We start from the raw sequence: 26,179 nt of genomic DNA, 5'->3' as shown, positions 1-26,179 counted from the left end.
TGTGTTCTTTGTTTTATGTTGTGTATACTCTAAGTAGTCCTATTTGACCATCCACATCTTCCTTGGATCTCATGTCCAACGGAAAGTCTTGTGGGACCCATTTGTATTCTTTTAGTCTTTAGTCATAATTTGGCCTTGCCATGATATTTTCTCAGTGTTTACATGGATTTTAGGACATTATGTTTGGCAAGGGCGCTACTAAATTTCATCCACAATTCTCCAGATGGCTTAGTAAAGTAAAATAGCACCTTTCTCATATGAAATATCGAATTTCACATACTCTACACATTTCATGGGTTGTCAGCAAGCTCCCTTAAGCAAAGTTACTTTCTATGGTGTCATTTTTATCCAGAGAATAATGGAGAACACTTTCTATCCTCAGCTGATATTTCATTCTGCTATGTTGTATACAGGTAAATGCAGCAAATTTTGGCTTGAATAAACATCCAATTGGGCAATTAATTTTTAGTTTCTTTTTCTTTCAGAAAGTCATAACAAAGCAAGATGACTTTGTGCTGTGGTTTGAGTATTTGTTTCACCCAGAATAAGTTTAATTTTACATTTCATTACATTAGCATTTATATATTTTTTAGAAAAAAGCAGTTTTGAGAAAATTGACTATACCATAAAATAATTCAAATATCTATATTAACCATGTATAATCAATATGCAAATATATTTAAGTATATAAATAATATACAAATATAAAATGGATGCATACATATGAGACAGATGCTGAGAAGGAAACTCAGTTACTATGCAAAAGTACCAAATAAGCCATGTATGCAATATCTTGCCAATGCAATGATCCTGCCACAGTGAAGATGGATCTTCCCATGGCAGGAAAGTAAAAAAGCACTTGCTGCTCTTACAGGGGACTTAGTTTTATTTCTTAGCATCTACATGGCAGTTCAGATTCATCTGTAACCCCAATTTAAGAGGATTAAAGGATATAATTTAACCTTTGCAAACACCAGATATGCATACTGGACTATGTACATGTGGTCAAAACATTCATAAACATAAAAAATGAAAAAATAAATCATTAAAATTGTCTTCCAACATCAACTATTTTAAACAAGACGATCTTTTGGTAGTCATGTCTGAGGCCATCTGTCAAATGGGACAATTTGACTATTAATACTAACCATAATATTTCCATAAAGTAAATAAAATGTTATTTAAAATCTGCAATTTCTTTATCGAAAGGCAAGACTAGTAATGTAGAATGTATCTTTGCATGTTTCTAGTTTTCTTCACTCATTGTCTCTTTTCTCTTCCACTTCTTCATACCCTCAGTAGTTCAAAACTGTCTTTGTTGCTCAACATTTACAAGACTTATTAAAATACTTAAGATTTTTTTCTTTAATTAATTAATTAATTTGTCTAGCCCTATAATATTTCTACTCCCTCTTGTCCTCCCAGCCCCTCATTCCAACATTCCCTGTCCTCGAACATCTCTTCCCCCATCCATTCCGCCTTTCTCTTCAGATAAGGGCAGGATTTCCTTATATATCAGTCAGCTGTAGTCTATTAAGTTGCAATAAGAAGATGTACCTCCTCTCTTCTTCAGTCTTCAAGAACTTCTTTTAAATATTTATGTAACTATAAATTTCATATTTGTGTCAAATTTTATATAATTGAAATAACTTACAGGTACTTATTTTGATCTATTGAAAGTCTACATACCTTTATGTTTGTGAAACTTTTGAGAGGAGAAAATACTGTTTCAAAGTAGTGAACATTTTGGGTATTTCTAGTTTTTTTTAATCTTAGTACAAATTTAAGTTTCCTATAAGGATGAATTTATAAACCTAATAATAATGCTTGAAAGTTATCATGTGTTTCTCATTGAGAAATATATGTATTTGATCTCTCTTTGTAAAATTAGGTGACAAAAATGAATAAGTTGTGGTAATCAATTTTTAAATTAGAAGGATTTTATTTCTCAGCACCTACATGTCAGTTCAGATTCATCTGTACTGATATTATATATTTTCATCCATAAATGTATTATTCATTTTCAATTCAAATGAAATTCATTTCACTATAATGTATGAACTAATTCCTTCAAAACTGTTGATTCATTAGAGCAGGGTCTGTCAGTTGAATTCATACCCTTATGATAGAAGAGATTAACCACCCCACCTACTTTGTATAACCCTTGTGACCAATAGTAGAATTATGGGCAAACTCTCACACTCACTCAGCATTTATACGGCTTCCAATGATTCAAACCTTGGCCCCATGCTTCCAAGACAATCACTTTACCCCCTGACCCAACTACTGATCCTCTCATAGTATCAGAGTATATATTTAATAAGCATATCTATCTTATCCTCTTTATCTGAAATCCCTTTTATAATTTAATACTATTATGGGGGGGGGTGAGACAGGGTTTCTCTGTAGCATTGGAGCCTGTCCCTAGAACTAGCTCTTGTAAACCAGGCTGGTCTCAAACCCACAGAGATCTGCCTGCCTCTGCCTACAGAGTGCTGGGAATAAAGGCATGTTCCACAACAGCCTGGCTCATGATATTATTCTGAAGTAAGTTCATACCTGACATTTACAACCTAAATTGTATGACATTACATGGAAGAAACTATATATCCAGTTGACAAGTTGACTGATCCTTATTTATCTCTATTTAGGAAATTACAATCATACTTAATGTATTTATAGAGTTGCTTATTTTGGAGATATCCTACAAAATAAAAATAACATGCCTCTTGTAAATGACTTATTTAGCATAGATTCAAGATTAATTCTTTTTCAGCATTATAATTACTTGATTTCATAATTACATCTGAAGTATATAAATTGGTTATATTTAGTTTATGGCCAAGGTGTTTATATGTTCCAAACATTCATGAGCATGTTTTCTGTGTCTGCATGCATTTGTATACGTTTATGTATGGTTAGAGGTTTTTTTTTTTTTTTTGATTTGGAATTTAAAGGTGAGGTCATATGGCAATTGCATATAATCTTAGAGGTACTGCCAGACACTGTCTTAAGTGTCTGTTACATTCTACTTTCTTACCACCAGAATGTAAATGGTCTAAGTTTTCTGAATCTTTGCCAGAATTTGTTGTTGTATTTTTTTAAATTTTAGTCATTATTATAAATGTGAAAGGGTATCTCATTATGGTATATCGCCATAATTTTCTGTAATAACTTTATACTTTTGTTAAATTGCTAATTTTTTATATTCAAGAAAGCAAAACAATATGTAACCTATAAGATAGTAACCTATAAAATATAAATAAATTTTGAACTCTGTTTATGGTGTCTTAAATCAGACAGAGACAGGTAGACTTAAAACATTCTTAAAAATCATATTTATAGTAATAGTAGGTAAGTGCATGTGAGAGGAAATGATGTTACTAATTTAAAGAAGTTGACAGTTCTTAATTTTTAGTCATTCTATTATAACATTACATTTTAATATGCTTTTAAAGAGCATTTTCAGAGATTGAGAGCAAATATTTAAGAATCTCATTTTGAATTTTTGTTGCTTTTATTCTCTTATTTTCACTTTTAAAAATTTGTTGCCTGCCATTCAATCATCTATTTTAAGCAAGGCCAATTGTATCATTTTTTTTTGAAATCAGAAATTAGTTATCTTTGCATTGATAATTCTATTGCTGTTATAAAAGAAAAAAGCAAAACAAATAATCATTTCCAAGGAACCTTAAAGCATGGTTTATTGGGCTCACAATTTTAGCGGGATTAGAATCTGTCATGCTGGGAAATTATGACATCAAGCAATCTTGATATCTACTTCAGAAAACCGAGAGTTTACATCTTGTATATATGTATATATAGATAAATGCATCTTTGAATAGCAATTAGTAAAACTAAAAAAAAAATTAAAATAACTTTACTCTTCAGTGCCTATAAGGCAGATTCAAAATCATTAGCTGGGCTTATAAGACTTCTCAAACGAGTATTCATTTCAGTGTTTAGAACTTAGGCCTAAGAAATCTCACAGAAATTCTCTCGGCTGCTGAAACCAACCCTAGCTTTCAAAGGAATGATGAAATAGAGATTTTTCTACAGGTTAGATTAATATCTCCAAGTCACGTGGTTGATAGAATACAAGTAATATTCAAATCTCGGCAATGACTTCAGAACGCTAAATGATAATTGCAATAGTTTATTTATGTATAATAAACATAATATTGCTACTTACCTCTTTATTGACTTTTACCTACTATTGAACTGAACTGATGATAAATACATAAAAGAAGGCTAAGCATTTTGTTGATGAACTTTGACTTGTTGGCTTATAATACAAATTTCAGGATAAGAGCTCTGAAGGAAGCACAAAGGCCCTTTTTGAGGTCTTTGAAGGCCAATATACTATATTTTTGTTCCTGACATATATTGTATTAACCTAGTATTATGACATTTACAGGGGCCTTAATAAAAATGAGTTCATGGATTAAGTTTAAAATACTCTGGAAAAGTTCCATTACTTTAAAACTAAGAGAATTTAGAAGAACAAGAGTGGTTTACACGGAGCTGTTTCACCAAAATCATACTATTTCTTGGAGTATGCTTGTTAATTATTCAAACCAACCGAACAAACAATTTTAATGAAAAAAAAAACAAAGAAGAATAAAAGAAAAACAGTCAGTCACTAACATAGTAAACTATAAACAAGAATGATGATTAAATGGGATCATTCCTCATACATTTTTCTCATAGAAAATACAAAATGTGGCAAGCAGAAAATGAAATGCACTTGCAAGCAATCACACATCAAGGTTATCTAGCTTATAGTTCTTCCATATGCATTGTAAAGGTGTAATTTACTTTTTAAAATACATAACATCAGAAACCACAAAATAAATATAGAATTTCTTATAAAATGTAATTTTGGCATGTTTCACCATTTTGCAATACAACAATGAATGTATTTTTTTTCTTGAAAGGCACTTTAAAAGTTAAGAATCCATTGTGAGATTTCCAGGTTCACAGTAAATGTTAAGAAGGGAAAAATAAATACATGAAAGGCTACAGAAGCCCTTGCACACCAGTAGATACAAAAACGAAATATTTTCAATATTTTGTACATTTTTTTTTTAAATATGAAAAATTTATGTAGGAAAAGAGCATTAGTTAGTAGGATTTTGACAATAATGACTCTAACATGAAAGAAAAAAATTGAAAAATTGTGAAATTGATCTCTTTTATGATTATTTTGCAGATATATCATCCATATATGAAAAAGATAACACATATCAATGTATACACTGTTGAAAACAGTTAAAATATAGAATATGTACAGAAATCTAACTTGGAGAAAATATTAAAAGTGAAAAATAGCTAAATCCACTTTAAAGTCATTTGTTCTGAATTTATATACGTGACCTATGACAAAAGCCTCGTAGGAAAATCCCAAGTATTAATAACTTTTCATATTTGTGAGTACCAAACTTGTATGTATGGAAGAGGACACCAACTATTCTCTCCTACCATTCTCTGCCTATTGCTTGAGACATGGTCTTGCACTAATCTTGGAGCTCGTTTCTCACCTAGACTGGTTGGTTAGCAAGTCCTTCCTGCATTACTTCCTACTTTCAGTGCTAGGGAGACAGAAATTTTTGGGCATATCCGGCTTGTTACATGAGTACTGGGGATCTGACCTAGGTCCTGATGCTCATCCACTGAGCCATTTTCCCAGCCCAAATTAAAATTTTTTTACATGTTCATTAGACAAAATTATTTTAAAACTACATAAAATTAAAACCACTCACATATTAAAAAGACATTTCAACATTTTAAATTAAAAAACAAAAAGTTATTAAGTGAATTACCAATACTGAAACTATAGATTAAGTACATGCAACTAAGTAAACCTTAGCAATAACTTCACTTAAACATTTACTTTCAAGAATAATATTAGAAGCACATAATTTAGATCCACCTAAGAATGTGCCATTGACAAATATTTATCAACATTACAACATTTCCTTTGAAGTGTGCAATTTCTAAAGCAGTCCATCCATTATTTTATGCTAGGCTCTTCACATTAGTTCTGTTAATAGAATCCTTCTACATCAGCCTCTGACACATGCTACAAATGATGATTCTACTTACAAGGTTTTGATTGTGTATGTGCTGGCCAAGTGAAGACTTATAGATTTCTTCTCATCACTGTGTTCTTTGTGTGTGTGGTGTGCATTCATGTGAGGATGAGTGTTCGTGTCTGTCGCTCACATTATACTTGCAAGGGGAGGCTAGAGGTTGATGTTAATGTTGGAAGTCTTCCTTAATCATTCTCCACTTTACTTTTTGAAAGATCTCTAACTGAACCTGAACAGATTTGAGACTAGCTAACCAGCAAGCTCAGGGATATTCTGTCTCTGCCTCCCTTGCACTGGGATTATAGGCATGTGCCACCACGTCTGACTTTCATATGGGTAGTGAGGATTTAAACTCAGGACCCACACTTCTGTGGCTGGAACGATATAGACAGAGCCATCTCCCCATCCCCTTAGTGTTTTTTTTTTTTTTGAGAACTGAACAGAGGCAAGTGGAGATAATCCCACATCTTTACATTAATACAGGTTAAATTCGTTAAGCCATCATGCTTGCTAGAAAAAGCTGGCAATAAAGGAGCTCCCTTTATTATATATTTAGAGATACTCTCCAATATGTCTCCACCCATGTTTTTTGACGGGAACCAGAACATGTTAAGGCTTATTCGCATTGCTTATAACCATATATTTTGTTTTTTAGTTAATTGAAACTTATTCAAAGAGGAGAACGTCTTCCAATGTAGTTTACACACAGTGCATCCTTTCATGGTATCGAAGAGAACCATGAGTACTGTAGGATTTTCCACACTGTTTACACACATAGGGTTTCTCTCCAGTGTGAATTCTCTCATGGCATCGAAGGGAACTGTGATCAGTGAAGGCTTTCCCACAGAACTTACATACATAGGGTTTCTCTCCCCTGTGTATTCTCTCATGGCGCTGAAGTGAACTGTGAAAAGTGAAGGCTGTCCCACACAGCTTACACACATAGGGTTTCTCTGCACTGTGAATATTTTCATGGCAACGGAGAGAACTGTGATACATAAAGGCTTTCCCACACTGTTTACATACATAGGGTTTCTCTCCGGTGTGAGTCCTTTTATGGCAATGAAGGGAACTATGAAACGTGAAGGCTTTTCCACACACCCTGCACAAACAAGGTTTCAATCCACTGTGAATTCGTTCATGTTTTTTCAATGCGCTGCTCAACACAAAGGCTTTCCCACATTGCTTGCACCCATAGGATTTCTCTCCACTGTGAATCTGTTCGTGGTATCTAAGAGCATTGTGATGCATGAAGTTTTTCCCACATTGCTTGCATGCATAGGGCTTCTCTCCACTATGAATCCTTTCATGGCATTTAAGAGAACCTTGGCAACTGAACGCTTTTCCACACAGCTTACACACATAAGGTTTCTCTCCACTATGAATCCTTTCATGACATTGAAGAGAACTGCAATCAATGAAGGCTTTCCCACATACCTTACATTCATAGGGTTTCACCCCAGTATGAATTCGTTCATGTCTTCGCAAGGCACTAGAACAAGTAAATGCTTTTCCACATTGCTTGTATACATAGGGTTTCTCCAAATTGTGAATCTTTTCATGACATTGAAGGGAACTGTGATCAATGAAGGCTACCCCACATTGATTACATATGTATTCTACTACATTATGAGTCTTTTCATGACCCTCAACCTTACTCAAAGAAGGAAAGACTTTCAGAAATTGCTTGCATTTATAGGGTTTCTCTCCACTATGGGTCCTTTCATGGCGGCGAAGGCCACTGGAATAAGTGAAGGTCTTACCACACTGCTTACATGTATAAAGCTGGACTCCAGTATGTGTTCTTTCATGTGTCAAGAAAGAACCAGAAGAGTGAAAGGCTTTACCACATACTTTACATATATATGGCCCATGTCCATCATGTGTTACATGCTGTTGGATACCAGCAAGAGTCAAAAAATCTTTCCCAGTCTGCTTTAAAACACAAAGTTTTTCTTTAGCATGCATTCCTTCAGGGTCATGAACATCACGGTGTCCACTAAAACAGTCCTCAGTTTGCTTACATTTGTAAGGTTCCTCTTCTGTGTGAGTCTTCAGATGTTCCAGAAAGCACTGGAGAGAACTATAGACTTTCCCACAGTCCTTATAAGTGCCTGGTTTCTTGGCATATTCTTGATTCTCACATAGTTTGTATCCAGTCTGAACTTCAGTGGGAAGAATTTTCCTTAAATTTTCATCATCCTCTTCAAGGGTCTGATCTTCCTGCTTTTTTGCTACGGCAGCCAGGTTCCTGAAGGTTTCCTGCATCACATCTCTGTGCAGCTTCTTTTGGGAAGAATTCAGTAAAGCCCACTCCTCTGAGGTGAAGTTCACAGCCACATCCTCGAAGGATACAGACCCCTGAAAAATGAGGAGGGGTGAGACATACTGGAGCACTCTGCTCATGTGCACAGTGTTTACAGAATGGTGTACTGTCTAACTGTTAAACCCAGGTAAACATCAGTGTTCTGGTCAATGCCCACACTCTAACAATATCATTCCAATGCTACGCTGAAACTATATTATGAAGGAAAAGCAGATGCCTGGTATGCTGTTTGGTCATCCAGAAAGTCTGTTTAATGGTTCTTTACACCTCTCATAAAAAAAAAAATTCTACTAGGCCAGGCATAGCAGTACATGCCTTATTCCCAGCACTTGGGAGGCAAAGGCAGGCAGGTCTCCTTGAGGTCAGCCTTACATAGTGAGGCTCTGTCTTAAAAAAATATCTTACTAGTCGTATCCATAATAGACTTAACACCAGCTATATGGAGACTATTCTTAGAACAGGGCTTGGAACAGTGCTTGACTCTCAAGCATGAGGGCCTGAGTTTGAACCCCCACAAGTACACATAAAATGCTGGACATGATGGAACACAGCACTGGAGATTACAGATGAATACAGGTGGCTCCCTGGTGCACACTGGCCAGGCAGTCTCATACACTTGGTAAGCTTCAGGCAAAAGAAGGTCCTTTCTCAAAAGGTCATTTCCAAGGAGTGACCCAAGGCTGTTCTCTAACCTCCGCATGCATAAGTATACACATGCGTGTGTGTACTTGTTTAAACATCTGTAAGCATACATATAAAAAAGATATATTTTCAACTTTCCCTGGGGTCTGGGTACTGGCATTTCAGATGGACCTCACTAGCCTACCTGTGGAAAGGGGCTCACTGTTCTAGTTTAAGACAGCAATATGCTACTTGTTTAGCTCCCACTGTCCCTCTAAATGTCCGCAAGCTTCTGACATGCTTATCAGAAGGATCCTACTTGATCAGAATGAAAATATGCTCTGGAGGATTAGTTCCCAAGGAGCTGGTCTGACGGATAATACAGAAAAAACACTTCATCTCTCAACTTCTTCCTTAAGAAGCTGCACATCTTTGTTTGCACGACAAAACTTGAGAAGTCTTGTACTTGACATCTTATTGGCAATCAAATAGTTTGAAAGCCCTATGAAGGATGATCTACTATGATAATGTGAAAAGACTTTGTTTTTCCTCAAAAAGGCTAAGAGAAATAGAAACGAGGGGAATGGCATTGTTAGAAGAGGCTTACTGACAGATATATTTAGAAAATATAATTATTTCTCAACACATCTTTATCCAGTTGACTACTAACCCAGAATTTCCTTTATCAGAACATCCCTACATATAAGTAAAGAGGAAGTCCATAAAGAATGTCCCATGTAAATATATATGAACTGAGTATCTTATAGACAAACAGCACTGGGAAAAAGGGTTTAGACAAAATAACAACTTGTGATGTCAATACCCTGATATCACAAATAGGTCACCCAGAAGAAAAATCAACCAAGGAACTTCAGCGTTAAACTGCACCATAGATCAAATGCCCTTAACAGCATTTACAGAACAGTCCATTAACAACTGCAGAACACATTTTAGTTTGTCTATTCATGACTTCCTGACAATGTGTCTCTGGGAGATAGTTCATTATCCACTAGGAGAAAATGTTGCCTGTTGATTTTGTACCCTCCTGCCTTCCTAAATAGTTTATAATCTCAAAGGGCCTTTTTGGTGTTTTGTTGTCAGTGGTGGTTGGTTGGTTGGTTGGTTGGTTGGTTGGTTTCTTGAGACAGGGTTTCTCTGGTCCTGGAATATTTTGTACATTTTAGCAAGCTTAGGTGATGCTAATATGATTTTGTACATGCCTATTGATTGTTTTAGTAGAGCACACACACAGAAACATACACACACATGCACACACACAAAATCTCTATGAACAAGATACCAATAAATGAAATCTTGAAAGACAAAATACTATTTAAAACAGCATGCTTTATATACACATCATCGTTGCTTCACAGAAATTTTTCTATTTCTTTGAGATTTTGTTTAAGGAATTGTATTTCTCTGAGAATGCAAGCAAAAATAAACCTAAGGATTTTAGAGATATGATCAAAATTTGATGAATTAATTTTAGCCAAGGTTTAATGCTTGAATGAAATTCATTAACTCAAGTTAGTTCTATATTCTTCTAGATCACAAGATGTCATTGTGTTTTGTGTTTGGACTACAACCGATTTTGATATGTTAATATCTGAGGGATCTTTTGAGCTACATTTTATTTTGTAACCTTTTGTTATATAAAGATTTAGGTTAAATCAAGACAATACTTCATGAAATGTGAATTAGCTATCATATTTTGTTTTAATTTCTAGAACAGGAACAGTAAAGTTTGTTTAAGAGTCCAGAATTTTAAAGCAAATGGAATAAAAAGAATCTGTCTTGGGGAAGATTTCAATTCTTATATATTATTTAAAAGCCTGAAGCTATCTGACTTTTCCTTTGTGAACTTATTTCCATTTTGCAAAGTCTTCCATGTGGTCTCTTAAGATAAATCAAAGGATAACCTAAAGACAGACAGTCCAGGCTTTTGACCTTTGGACTACAGTAACTGCAAATATAAGAAATTTGTTATAATGATGTTTTAGATCAGGTCAAAAAGGTAATGTATTTGAATGTGTTTATTTTCCTTTGCCATTGTGATGTCGTTTTTCTTAAAGCTCTCTGTGTTATGTCCTATCAGTGGAGAGGATTCAAGATCTTCAGTACTGAAGGTCAACCCCTATTAAATATAAGAATCCCTAGTTCGGTTTCTTGTGACCTCAATATAGATTCCTATGATTATTTTAAAAACAAATGTCATGAATGTATGTAAAACCCAACAATATATTTTATTTTTCTGTGTATTATAGTATGTTTTCTAGGCTTGACTTGAAATAGACTTCAGTGTGTAATATCACTCTATCTTCTGCTAATAGAGTAGTGTCTATTTTTCTTAAATGCTACAAACTATAAACACCTTTCATGCTCATCATAAAAAATAGGTAATATGAGCATGCTGTGTACACAATCATCCCTTTCATTCCAGGGAGAATAAATGCAGGGAAAGATGATAAATTGCCACATGGAAGTCTTTGTGGCACTAAATGATTTGAAGTAATGAGATATTATAATTCAGCACACAGTAGCAGCCCAACTGTTAGAAATTTTGTATTATACTATATTAAATTTTTAGTTATCTGCTGTTGCTTTAGATATTATCTAAGATTCAGTGTCAGCATTCACGAAGATGCACCCAAGAATACAAATCTTAAAAAAATAGAACTGCAATAGTACAAGTTGATTTCCCAAGGATGCAAACAGAATAATTTTCTACCAAAGAAGCATACCTTTTTGCACTCTCTTGAAAATCAGGCATAGTGTTATACGTTTATAATACATCTTGTAGCTCCTCAAGTACAAAGAGTGGGTAAGATCTAAAGTGTAAATCATATGCTTGTTTTTGTATTGCTTTATCTAATCCTTTATACATATATTAGTTCCATTGTAAAAGAGAGATGTGATTTTCTTTCTCAAGTCTGACTAAATCTTACCATTATGCAAATACACATCTGTTCAATAAAAATCAAAGCAAAAGAAACAGTTTACTACAGAAAAACAAAGATTTCAAAGATATGGGGTTGTCAATTTGTTTGTGGTTGATTTATTTAATCTACATCAAGGTCTGAGGGTGAAAAAAATTACTGCTATTTTCCAAACAATATTTTTTTTTCCTTTACAGGGTGTTGACCATAATATAAGCAGCACATTTAAAAGTAGTTACATTATTGAAAGAACCATCCAAGGCAAAGTAATTAAGTTTATTTTACATACTGGCAACCAATAAAACAAGAACAGTTAACAGAAAATTCAGAGATTGAAGATGCACACTTAAGAAAACAAATGGTTTAGCATTCCATACTCTCATTAATGACTACATCACGTAGAAAGGATTCTCATCAGTAAGAATTTTTTAACTTAGAATATTCAGCATATTTTGCTTTGGTTAATATTTGAACCGTACTTCCCATGAAATTGGAAATGCCCACAGTTTTGTAAACAACTTCAGTAATGTAGAGTAGTGTCAAACACCCTTATTAATCCATTAAGGAATATTCTAGTATTTACTTAATGTAGAGCATTATGCTTCAGAAACATAAGGAAGCTTTTTGTGTCCAAATAGCAAGAAAAAAGATGTAGGCTGTTGCTGCTTGAAGTCCATGTGAAAAATAAGTAAGAATTAATTAATTTATTTATTTACTTATTTATTTATTTATTTTTGGTAAATGATCATATTCCCTTATGGGATTCTTTTGTAATGAAGAAAAACTAGATACTGTTATCAAAAAATGACTCCTTAATTAAAATAATAATTCTGTTTTAAGATTCAGCCAATTAAAAAATTGAGAACAATAATAGTCTGAAAACTGAATTCCATGAAGATATAGGAACAAGATTTTGTTGTTTTTCTTTTTTTTTTCTCTGACAGAGTTTATCTGTGTAGCTTTGGAGCCTGTCCTGGAACTCACACTGTACACCAGGCTGGTCTCAAACTCTCAGAGATCCACCTGCCTCTGTCTCCAAAGTGCTGGAAATAAAGGCCTGCATCACTACTGCCTGGCTGAACAATATTTTTTTTATTTTTAATTTTATTTTGTTTTTACAACCATCTTTTTTAAATTTTACATATCAATCCCAGTTGTCTGTGCCTTCCCTCTTCCTGCTTCCCCCATCTTATTCCCATTACCCCCAATGGGGAGTCAACAAAGTCTCACCCTCCCCAAATATCTAGGCAAAAAGCCAGTTACTGCAGTAGGAATAAATCCTTTATCCCGCTGCCAGTAGCCCCACAAACTGCCAAAACCACAGAACTGTCACCCACATTCAGAGGGTCTAGTTTTGTCCTATGTGCGATCCCCAGTTTTCAGTCTAGAGTCAGTTCGGTTGCATACACCAGTATGATTTGCTGAAGGAGCCAAAGGCAGGAAGATCACGAGTTTGAGGCCAACCTGAACAATTCTTAAGTAACTCATAAATTTCAATAACTTAATCACATGCCCAAGAAGAGGTTTAAATTTCAAAACAATTAAATCATTAGAGATCCAGGTTTAAGAAGAGAAATGCGTCACAAGGTGAAATTTGCATCAAAAATATTAGCACTTATTCATATAGCTTTCCTTTGTAAACACATGGTAGTTTAGCATTTGCAAAGACTACTCTTATATTTAGAGTTCACACAGAGTGAATGATAAATATTTATAACTTATTTTTATTATTTCTTTTAATAGTAAATTTTGTTTTGTAAGCCACACCCATGTCTAATCTCTGAATCATGTGAGAACAACTTCTTAAATTGTAGAGAAATATTTAAATATACCTAACATTTTTAAGATAACTTAATGTGTGTGGGTGGGTGGGTGCATTTGTGTGTATGTATAGCTCTGAAGTCAATGCCAAATGTCTTTTTGAGGCAGAGTCTTTCACTGAATCTGAAGTCACTAATTAAGCTAGTGTGATTATCCAGAAAGTTCCATGGATCATTTCCTCTCCATGTCCATTGTCCCCTAGATGGGTTGTAAGAATTAAATTTTTGTCTTCATAATTTAGGTGGGGGTGAGCCCATTCCACATGGATGGGGTCCTCTCTCTGTCTTTCCCCATCTCTCATAAAAATATTTGATTAAAAACATAAAAACAAATAAATTATATGATAATGTTAACTTTCACATGCTCATAGGTTAGTATTTTTCATAGCTAATGCTTTAACTCATGTGCATCTGTGGGATTAAATTTATCATGTTTTAAGATTGCATAATTTGCTACATACTTGACAATGTTATCCATTATATTATCCCCAATTTTAACCACTAGGGGCATATCTGTCCATAAATAAGATCAACAATTGACCTTGAAAGCCAAGTATAAATATTTAATTTCAAATAAACAGAATTTCTATACTGATATTGCTTTAGGATTTACTGTTGTTTATTTCAGATGCTTCCTCACCAAATATTAGAGTAGGTAGATTTTTAAGTTCAGAAAAAATGAAATTGTTGAAGAATACTTTTCATTTAAAGGGTTTCACAGTAATAATTGCTAAGAAAAGAAACATTTTATGTAATACGTAAATAACAGAATATTCCATTTTCTTCATTATGCCATCACAAAATAAGTTTAATATGAAATGATAACGATATTTTATACTTTATGCTGGTTTGGGGAAAACATGACAATTATAAAACAATTAAACTGATTTTAAGATTTTACTTTAGAAACAAAGTTTGCCTGGTCATCATTGGAGCACCTTCAAATTATAGGAATAAAAAACAATTTAAATGAATGAAATTTTGATTCTCATTGAATAGTACTCCTCAATGATACCTTCTCATGTAAATATGCTACCAAATCAAAATATCAAAAAAAGTCTTTAATTGTTTATTAAATAATGATTAATTTGCTTTTTGTGTAACAAAAGTAATTACTTTAAACAGGTACTAGTTTGTTTCATTATTCCCTAATGATTTTGACCACATTTTCTCTGATTATTTCTTTAGCCAAATAATTTTAATCTTACTTTCTCTTCCTCATATAATTGTTATGATATTTTAAAACAGTGAAGGCAATACTTTATACTCTAGGTGTATACAAGTCCGTGAATGAAGGAAACCTAAAGAAAATAGCTCAATATTTGAAAATTATAAAGGTTTTGAAGAGTATGTGCTTTGAGATAATGCTCTTGTACACTGTAAGGATTTGACACCCATATTGGTTTAATAAAGCACTGATTGCCTAGTAATCAGATAGGAAGTATAGGTGTGGTAACCAAAGTAAGAGAATTCGTGGAAGAGGAAAGGTAGTGACACAGTCATCAGAGGAAAAAGATAAGAATGCCTTACTGAGAAAGGGTATCAAATCACGTGGCAAAACTTAGATAAGAAATATGAGTTAATTAAGAACTAGTTAGTAATAAGCCTGAACTAAGAGGTCAAACAGTTTGTAAACAATATAAGCCTCTGTATATTTATTTGGGACTAAATGGCAACAGGATCAAGCAGGACAGAAATTTCAATCTAAAACTAAGTATGAGCAGTGGAAATATGTTGGGGTATATGAGACCTAACTAGTCATGAACTCCAATTGGAATAAACCCTTCCAAACATTGGACATTTTGTTTGGTATTTTATGGTTCATTGTTGACATGTTACAGGGTAACTCCAACTACTGAAGCTTCTTAAAATATATAAAAAATACATAAATAAAAGGTGTTTGAATGACATGCAAATTCCTGTCATTTTGGTTATGAGCCTAGCTTTCAACAGGTGAAACATATCTCCATCCCTATGTGCAAATCTTAGGTACCACCTGAGACCTGCTGAGTGGGAAGCATTATTGTAACACGCTCGTGAGGCTATGTGTAAGCACATTACAGTTTGAGGAGTCCTATTACAAATGACATCACTAGAAAAGTCAGTGTTGTCTTTTGAAAATTTTTTAGACTTTTCTCAAGAATGTTTATATGTCAAATTTTTATGTGTTTAAAATAGATTGGTAGTGACAATTAAAATAACAACAATAGGGTGTTTGTTTCAATTTATGCTCTTTGTATAATCACAGAATGTTGAGGTGCCTCAGTGGGTAAAGCATTGTCACACTGTCATGACTATCAGACTTTAAATCCACTGGACCCATGTAAATACCTAGCATGATTATAATTAATTGTAATCAAAGAGTTCCAAAGACATGGTGGGAGACAGAGAAAGAATACTTTGAAAGCTAGAAGTAAACAAGCCTAATATATATAATATATATATATATTATATATACATATATAATATATATATATATATATATATATATACATATTCTCTCAATCAAGGTTGAGGGTGACACTAGTATCTGAGGTCTGACTGAGGTGAGGAATGGCCTACACACACACACACAGACACACACACACACACACACACACACACCCTGTTTCAGCATGCCCCTCTCACTTTAATCCCTAGTATGTTTTCCTTCATTACAATTAGAGCTATAACGTAGGTGGATTATGGGAAACTTCATAAGCTTAATAAAATTTATTTCATTTTGATTTTCTTATGGTGTTACACTATTTCATTGAAAATAACAAATATGGAATGAGTAGTAAATACCCTTCACTGAAAATAACAAATATGGAATGAATAGTAAATACCCTTCACTTGTCTCATGTATTTTTATCTGTACAACTAACATAATTTTAGTGAGAAAGACTTAATTATCACATCTTAAGAGTAACATAAAAATCGCAGAAAATATTTATTTTGCTCAGAATATATTTGCTTCTGTCCAAAAATTATGTTATGAGAGAAATCTAGAGGGTTCAAGCCTCATAACATTTGTTTTATTATTTTTTTTATTAATTTTATATTTAAATAAATTTTGATCATATTTTTAATCTATGCTTTATTAATTCTTTGAAGATTTTGTACGATGTGTTTTGAATGTATCTCCCTCCCTCCAAACATTTTCCATAACTTTTGTTTCTATCCTCCCATCCCTTTCCACTTAACTTTGAGATTTCTTCTTTCTCTGTTGAGACCAGTTTATGCTGCCAGCTAGTCTTGTGTTGCCCTGGAATATCACTAACATAAGAGGGGTCACATTGTCAAAGAAAATTGATTCTGCCTCTTATAGAGCTACCAAAGCTATTCCAGTAGCTCCTTTGCTACTTGTGGGATTTATGCCTATATTCCCCCTCTCTCTACTGTTATTTTATCTGGCTGTTACTTGCATGGGTTTTGTAAATACCCATTACATTTTTTTAATGATCATTGTGTTTAAAATTCTGATATTATTTTTCAAAATATAACCTTTATAGATGACTATTACCTCTTGGTTGCATTATTTCTTCAATTTATTTTTGATTAAATAATACCATTGTCCATATTTCTCAAGGTAGAAAATTTCTCCCACTTTGCATATCTCATTCTAAAATACAATTTGTGTACCTGTAGATAACTTTAAGTATATTTGTTCACATAAACCTCTAAGTTATGATACTAGTTATTACCTTTTGTATATATTGTATCACAGTATTAGATTTCCTGTCTTAACATTTTAACTGAAGTATAGAAGTCTTACTTGTATTTAGAACCCTGTAACTTTCAAATTTAAAGTATGATTATCTGAAGCCTTTATTCTGAATACATTGAATAATACATGAAATGATATTATAATATTTTCTTCAAATATAAACAATTAAGAAATAGTAAGGTGAAACCAAGAACAATGTTTACTTATATATTAACCTGATTAGCTAGCTATAACTAGCATTTGGAATATTTCCAAAGTCCCAGGTGTTAAAGGTTTGGCAACTGGCCTGTAAAGATATTAGGAGGTTTTTGAATTTTTTATATGTAACACATAGTGAAATTTAGGTCATTGAGAGAATGCCCTTGAAAGAAATTTTGAGACGCTATCCTCAAATTTCTTTCTCCATGCTTTCTGGCCTCCATTAAGTGGATATTTGGAATAACACCGTCTACGGGTGTGATTATCAGTCTTGTAAAGCAATGGGAAAAGTATAAAAGTATAAAATCATGGAAAATGTGAGCCAAAAAAACATTTCTGAACTTAACTTTTTATCTCAGGTATTTTATAAATTGACAGAAAGATAGCCAGTACATATTTCATTATTATTGGTTTTTTTTTTTTCTGTTCTGTGTTTTATCATTCTCTTCTTTGAAGAAATTTCCTTCAGAATTCTTGAAGGGTCAATTGGTAGCAGTAAGTTCTTCATTTAGTCTTTATTTTTATTTTAGAGTTCTTTTTATTTTCAAGTGTTGCTTGAAGATACCATTTTTGGAAAGTACCATTCTTCTGTCCATTACCTACTATGGTTTCATATTTTAAAATTTTGTCATTCACTTCACTTTTCCAGTAAAGGTAATACATTACCTTCCTGGAATATTTCTTTTTTTTTAATTTATCTTATTATTAATACTAAATTAAATCAATACTTTGTAAAAAAATAAGTATATAGTTTAAAGAAAATGGTTCAGTCAAGTTAACGTATTAATAATTCTGTGAAGACTCCATCTGTGTGTGTGTGTGTGTGTGTGTGTGTGTGTTTATGTGTGTCCAGACCATGCCATGTTCAGTGTCTTGGAAGGAAAGCACATGCCCATAAAGAGATAAACATGATTTCCCCTTTGTTATGGTCCTTGCAAAATATTATATTTTCTAGTTGTACAAATTTACCATTTTTTTTGCTATTTCGGTATACATGGAAAGTTATTTTTTAGCCTTTTTAAATTTTCTACAGTTTTGGATAAATCTATGTTGGCAGGATTTTTATTTTTCCAGTCCCATTCACTCATGACCTGGCTATGATTCTATGATTATTGAAATAAGATAAGCTTGCCAGAATTAAGTCAGGGACAGTGCTCTTCATCTCCAGGTGTTTAATTACTTGGTGTTTCAAACTCAGTGAATCTGCCTGCATGATCTCTTTCCTAAACTAAAACATTGCATTCTGCATCATGCCCTCTACTGTATCATCCTGGCATTTTACCAATATGAAGTGGAGATATTCTGTTAGAGCAAAAATTAAATCTAATAAGTAAATCCATATACAAAAAGAAAATGTGAAACAAAAATCTCATCACAAGAAAGAATTTTTGATTGTCAAAGAGACAAAATATGTTTTGCCTTCCATTTTATTTGCTATAAATAAAAATTTAATGTTTCTTTTTTGAATCCTCACTGATGATTATAAACAAGTTAAACTTGGACATATGAGCCTCTTATAAACATTATAAACATTAGAGTCCAAGTAAAATTTAACATAGTTACTGTTTTATGAAAGTATATGCTTGTTCCCACATTTCTCAAAAAAAAAAAACTGAATTCTTTGAAAGGGAAATGTATACATAATTTAGACTTTGAATTAAAGTCTAATAGTGAATTTTATGATGTTGTACCAGATGTTTGAATATGAATACCTTACAAATGAAACAAATTTATTCAGCTTACAGTTCTGTAAGATGAAAATTCATATAGTATGCTACAAGCTCCATGGTGAGCATTTCTCTCTGCATGTACCATAAAAAGCTATATAAAATCATACCAGGACTATATACAAAACTGAGAGATCATATGATGAAACTTGATATCAAAGATGACTGAAGAGCCAATACTTTCTTCTTATTAAATCAAAATATCTAAATAAAGAAATCTAACCAGGGCCTTAGAAGAATGACCATAGTGATTTCAGTGTCAGAACTCTCAATATATTAGTTTGGTTGTATCAAGCACAGCTTCTGTTTTTACATTACCTGGAAACAACAACGAGGCTTTGTGGGTGCTTGTCAAGCAGTTTAACACTGAACTATATCCTCTCCCACATGCTTGATCTCTTACAGGACCTACATCATGATCTCTAAAAGGTTCTGCTCCATGTCCCAACACTTCCACACTGTAGGCCAAGATTCAAATATAGGAACCCTTTAGGGATACGCTCAAATCACTTAAAATATAACATTCTGGTGTATTCCTGACCATCAAGGTTTATGTGCATTTAACTATGAAAAATGAATTTCTTCCACCCAACTGTCTCAATATGAGAACTCATTTCAGCCACATTCAAAAGTATGTGTCCAAAGTATCATCTTAAACTCACTGAAAAAACCTTCAACACAAATTTTCTAAGACATAAATAAATTGATTCCAAGATATAGTGGCATAATATCAAAATGATAAATATTCACATTCAAATGAAAATAAATTGAGAAGTATGAAAGTATAACCAAGCTATGTAAGTCTCAAACTCAGGAGGATAAATATTAAAATCTTAGAACTTCAAATCTCTCATCCTATACACACAGGAGAGGTTTTTCAAGGACATGCTTCAAACATCTTTATTTTCACACATTGCTGGTTGCAAAAAGATTATTCTCCTAAATTGGACTCAAATATATGTGGATTTTGCACTTGAGCAGGACATGCTTCTACTTATTTTTCTCATATAGTACCTCTTCTGGAATTGTACTCACATTGTTCTACTAGTTAATGCCCCAAGTAAATTAGGACAGCTCCCCCTTCACAGGGAATAATGTGAATTATTCATGAGGAAATAAGAGTGACTCTCTCCTAGGAACACAGATTCAGTTTATTTCCAATACCATGTTTCACAAGGCAACGGTGTCAAGGAAGTTTGATATTATCAGAAGAAAAGGAAGTCATACACTAAGACATCTTTCATATATTGTTGGAGACATCAGATAGGTGAATTACAGCAAATTCAGGAATTTTTGCTGTATGCCTTAGATGCTATATCTGATAACATTCATAGTCATTGAGTTGGTGGAAGGTGGTAGTTTGTACATTCCAAAATGTACTTACCTGATACGTGTCAGTTCAAAAAGAACTTAAAAGACCTGGAGGTTGGGGTATAGGCCTGCATCATCTTTTTAAGTCATAAAAGTTCTACTTAGTCAATCAGCCTTGTAGAACTGGTTTGTTTTGGGTCATCAACCAGCATCCAACTAAAGACATAGTAACAATATTAGTTATGAATGCTTGGTCTTATCTCATTTTGTCCCACTAACTCTTTAACTTAATTTAACCTGTTTCTCTTCATCTATGTTTTGCTATGGGGTTTTTTACCTTTTCTGACATTCTGTATATCTTCTTTGCTTACTTTATTTTTGACTGGCTGGCGGCAACCTGGATGGTTGGGAGCATCTTCTTCTCTTTCTCCTTAGTTTGTTCCTCATTCTTATTCTCTCTACTTATCAGTCTAGACTATTCCTCTACTGCCTAGCTATTGGGCATTCAGCTGTTTATTAGACCAATCAGGTGTCTTAGGAAAGCAAGGTAAAATAGCACCACATCATTACATAAATAAACAAAAACAGCATAAATGAATGTAACACAAACTTTACATAGTTAAATATCAGCAAGAAAATCAAATAGGTCTCATAAGTAAAATTAGTCTACTCTTATCTTTAAGTATGTATTAATGCACATTTATTTATAAATATTTAGAGCTGGTTTTGAAGTTGGACTCTGGCTCAGTCCCTCTCCAATTCCAAGCCTGTTGGTAAGAGAAAAACCCAGAGTTTCCGGAGTTTCTGTCTCATGTCAAGAGCCATGATATAGGACAGAAAGAAATATGAGTTTAGAAAACATCTTTGCTTTTCTTCATATCTATCATACTTTTCATTGAATATATCTATCATGCCTTTCATTAAATATATATATATATGTATATATATATGTATATATATATATATGTGTGTGTGTGTGTGTGTGTGTGTGTGTGTGTGTGTGTCTATATGATTAATGTTTAAGTTTTCCACAATGAACAATGAGTTTTTCCTGTTTTGACATTTGAAGTTTACAGGAAGACGATGGGGCCCCATAACAACAACTCAACCTGGTTGATATGACATCATGATACTGATAGCACCACTACAAGACTCGTTTTGGGTACCAACTGCACAAGACGACCCCACTTGGTTAGCTGAAATAGTGCACATCTTATACAATATTATGGGCAGACCTGCACAAAATACTCAGAGACTATTTGCAATTTTAAAAGACATTGATCTTGAAATTTAACCATAATTTTACTTTCACAGAATACCAAAGAAAGAACGTCACACCCATGACAGCTGGAAGTAATTCTAGAGGACGATGTCCCCTCTCCCAGTAAAGATTACCCTTGGGTTTAGGGACATCATTTAGGGGTTGGGAGGTTGGGGGAGGAATTTTATAAGCTCAGGGATCATTTTGGGGAAAAAAAGGGATGATGGTATAATAGATTTGTAATTGTGAGTTACTGTTTTTAGACAAATATGTTGGTATTGATTCTTGTATATTGATACAAAGTTAAATTATATTGATTATTGTATGCATGCATGCTTCTACCTCTGTTTAAAACATTTTTAATTTTACAATGAATTGACATATATTGTATTTATATATATATATAGTATATATTTACCATACTGCAGTGTACATTTCTGCCTCTGATTAAGATACTTATATATTGTTTGTGTATTGATATATATTTACCATATCTTGTCTTGAATTCCTATTCTGACTTCCAAGGAAGATATAATACAAACTATAAGATGAAATAAATCCCTTCTCCCACATCTTGATTTTTGTAGCAGACTTTCTTGAGCCTTAAGCCCCAGAATCTTGACATGTAGACTTATTATTAGATATAAATGTTCAGCTTTTATATAGATTTTATACAGCTTATACTTGTCCCATTTGTTCTTATAAGTTAGTTTAGCCAGGTTCGCTTCATCTACATTTTACTTTATGGCTTTTTTTTAACCTTTCTTTAATTCTGCATGTCCTACTTTGCTTACTTCCAAGTACGTATGTGGCCTTTCATTTGCATGGTTAGTTTCACCAAGATTCATTATATTATTTATGGCTATTTGGAAGGGTGTTGTTTCCCTAATTTCTTTCTCAGTCCATTCATCATTTATTTTTGTTTAATAGTTTCCAAATTTATCCATTTAACTTTTTATGATAATCATGAGTTATATTATTTTTTATTGAAAAAAAATTCCTCCTCCTTCCAGCCTCCCATTTCCCTCCCCCTCCTCCCACTCCTCTCCCCCTACCCCCACTCCTCTCCCCTCCCTCTCTAGTCCGAAGAGCAATCAGGGTTCCCTGCCCCATGGAAAAGTCCAAGGTCCCCCCCCCCCTCCATTCAGGTCTAGGAAGGTGAGCATCCAAACTGGCTAGGCTCCCACAAAGCCAGAACATGAAGTAGGATCAAAACCCAGTGCCATTGTCCTTGGTTTCTCATTAGCCCTCTATGTCTGCCATGTTCAGAGAGTCCGGTTTTTTCCCATGCTTTTTCAGTCACAGGCCAGCTGGCCTTGGTGAGCTCCCATTAGATCAGCCCCATTGTCTCAGTGGTTGGGTGCACCCCTCGTGGTCCTGACTTCCTTGCTCATGTTCTCCCTCCTTCTGCTCCTCATTTGGACCTGGGAGCTCATTCCGGTGCTCCAATGTGGGTCTCTGTCTCTATCTCCATCCATCACCAGATAAAGGTTCTATGGGACCTACTGAAACTGAGAAGCTTCTGTAAAGCAAAGGACATTGTCACTAAGACAAAAAGGCAACCTACTGACTGGGAGAAGATCTTCACCAACCCCGCAACAGACAAAGGTCTGATCTCCAAATTATATAAAGTACTCAAGAAACTAGACTTTAAAATGCTAATTAACCCAATTAAAAAATGGGGCACTGAACTGAACAGAGAATTCCCAACAGAAGAAGTTCAATGGCCAAAAGACACTTAATGTCATGCTCAACCTCCTTAGCGATCAGGGAAATGCAAATCAAAACAACTTTGAGATATCATCTTACACCAGTCAGAATGGCTAAAATAAAAAAAATAAATAAAATTAAATAAAAAATACAATGATAGCCTTTGCTAGAGAGGTTGTGGAGGAAGGGGAACCCTCATCTATCGCTGGTGGGAATGCAAACTTGTGCAACCACTTTGGAAATCAGTGTGGTGGTTTCTCAGGAAATTCAGGATCAACCTACCCCAGCACCCAGCAATACCACTCTTGGGAATATACCTAAGAGATGCCCTATCATATTACAAAAGCATTTGTTCAACTATGTTCATAGCAGCATTATTTGTAATAGCCAGAACCTGGAAACAACTTAGATATCCTTCAATGGAAGAATGGATGAAAAATTATGGAATATACATTTATCATTTCTTATTTTACTGTTAATTATTCCAATCCAAAAGTATGGGAGATATTTCCATATTCTTCACAAATCTAAGTGGATGAAGGACCTCAACATAGACCCAGATACATTGAACCTGACAGATGAGAAAATGGAGGAATAGTATTGAATGCATTGACACAGGAGATAATTTCCCAAAAAAGAACAAGAATCAGCCCACTACTAATAGAAATAATGAATAAATGGAACCTCATGAAACGGAAAAACTAATGCATGGCAAAAGACATTGCCAATAGGACAAAATGATAGCCTACAGAATGGGACAAGATTTTCAATGACAACATATCCGATAGAGGTCTGATTTCCAAGGGGAACACCCCTCAACTGCTGGTAGGAGTGCAAACTTGTACAGCCACTTTGAAAAAAGAATGTGGTGGTTTCTCAGAAAATTGGTAACAGACCTACCTCTAGTCCAGCTATACCACTCATGGCCATATACCTAAAGGATGTTCTTACCTAATCACAAGGACACTTGCTCAACTACGCTCATAGCAGTTTTATTTGTAATAGAAAGAAACTGAAAACAACCTTGATGTCCATCAGCTGAAGAACGGATAAAGAATATTTGGTACATTTGCACAATGGAGTATTACTAATCATGACATCACAAAATTTTCTGTCAAATGTTTCAAAGTAGAACTTTTCACCCAGAGTGAGATAACCCAGCCCAGAAAGACAAGCATGGTATGTAGTCACATATAGGTCAATATTAGCCATAAAGTAAAGGAAGCTAAGTACAAAGGAAATCTCAAAGTGGGGAAACACAATGGACATTAAAGGTGAATGGGGGGGGGTTTGGATTGGGGATGTGCATAGGAATGAGACGGATTAGGTGGGTGTGAGATGGAGGGATAGAGTACTAGAAAAGACAACTGGAATCAGCGGCAACTTTGGGATGAGCTAGAAATCTAGTATAATGGAAACTCTCAGGAATCTATGAGAGTGACTCCTAGTAATGGAAGATTCAGAGCCTGGACCTGCCACCTCCTGTAACCAGGCAAGACTTACAATGGAGGGACTGGGACCCCAACACACATTTTTCCATGCCTACAAAATATGTTTGGACAAAAATTGTGCAGAAATTATGGAAATGGCCAACTGATGGCTGGTCCAGTTTGAGATCAATACTATGAGACAGAGTCCACATCTGACACAGCCAGGAGGGCCAGGACTCCGAGGGTGGACACTCCAGAGACATAGGAGAGAACCAAACATGACTAACAAAAAAGTCATGATATCATTCCTAATAATGTTCTGCTATACCCGTAGATAGATACATAGCCCAACTATCATTAGAGAAGACCTACAGGCAAACATTAGACAGACATCAGGAAATCCAGGAGAAGAGAATGAAGAAGTATTATTGGACCTTAGGGGACAAAGACACAAAAAACCTATACAATCAACAAACCAGGGTCATAGGGGCTCCCAGAGACTAAATCATCAACTAGAGAACTTGCATGGGACTGATGTAGACCCTCTACATATATGTTGCATTTGTGTAGATTGGTCTTCTTAAAGTACTCCTAACAGAGGGAACAGGGGCTGTCTCTCTTTCGTTTACCTCCTTTTGTATCCTTTCCTCTTCTGGGGAGCCTTTTTCAGCCTTAATATGAGAGGAAATACCTAGATTTAAAGCAATGTGATATGCCATGTCAGACTGATATAATACATGGGAGGGCTGCCCTTTTCTGAAGCAAAAGTGGTGGGGAAAAATGAGAAGTTGAAGGGAAGGACTGAGAAGAAAGGAGGACATGGAACCATGATCAGGCTTGGAAATTTTAATTATTTAATTTTATAAGGAAAAATCTTCTAATGTTAACTAGCCATAATTTGCCATAAATTCTCTAAAAAAGTATCCATGACACCCATAATACATGCATCACTAAATATCACTCTTAAATTTTTTAAACCATCTCAAAAAATTGCTGCAATAAGAAACAAAGGTTCTATCACAAGACTGAGGCATG

At 34.2% G+C, this 26,179-nt stretch overlaps 1 protein-coding gene across 1 annotated transcript; it reads right to left on the bottom strand.

Moving 5' to 3' along the window:
• Positions 1–6,538: 6,538 nt before the first annotated feature.
• LOC121445262 (zinc finger protein 709-like) lies at positions 6,539–8,498 on the bottom strand. Its single transcript, XM_041647301.1, has one exon. It carries the CDS (start codon positions 8,496–8,498, stop codon positions 6,792–6,794), a length of 1,707 nt encoding a protein of 568 aa, XP_041503235.1. The 3' UTR covers positions 6,539–6,791.
• Between the last annotated feature and the right edge of the window lie 17,681 nt (positions 8,499–26,179).

Source organism: Microtus oregoni, unplaced genomic scaffold, assembly GCF_018167655.1.
Source record: "Microtus oregoni isolate MIOR12 unplaced genomic scaffold, Mior012 000170F_ref0000392, whole genome shotgun sequence".
NCBI lineage: Eukaryota > Metazoa > Chordata > Mammalia > Rodentia > Cricetidae > Microtus > Microtus oregoni.
This window is presented reverse-complemented; position numbering and strand designations above follow the sequence as displayed.

What these genes read in the sequence shown, in the direction of transcription:
- LOC121445262 (XM_041647301.1), bottom strand. Translation starts at nt 8,498, where the DNA reads ATGAGCAGAGTGCTCCAGTATGTCTCACCCCTCCTCATTTTTCAGGGG.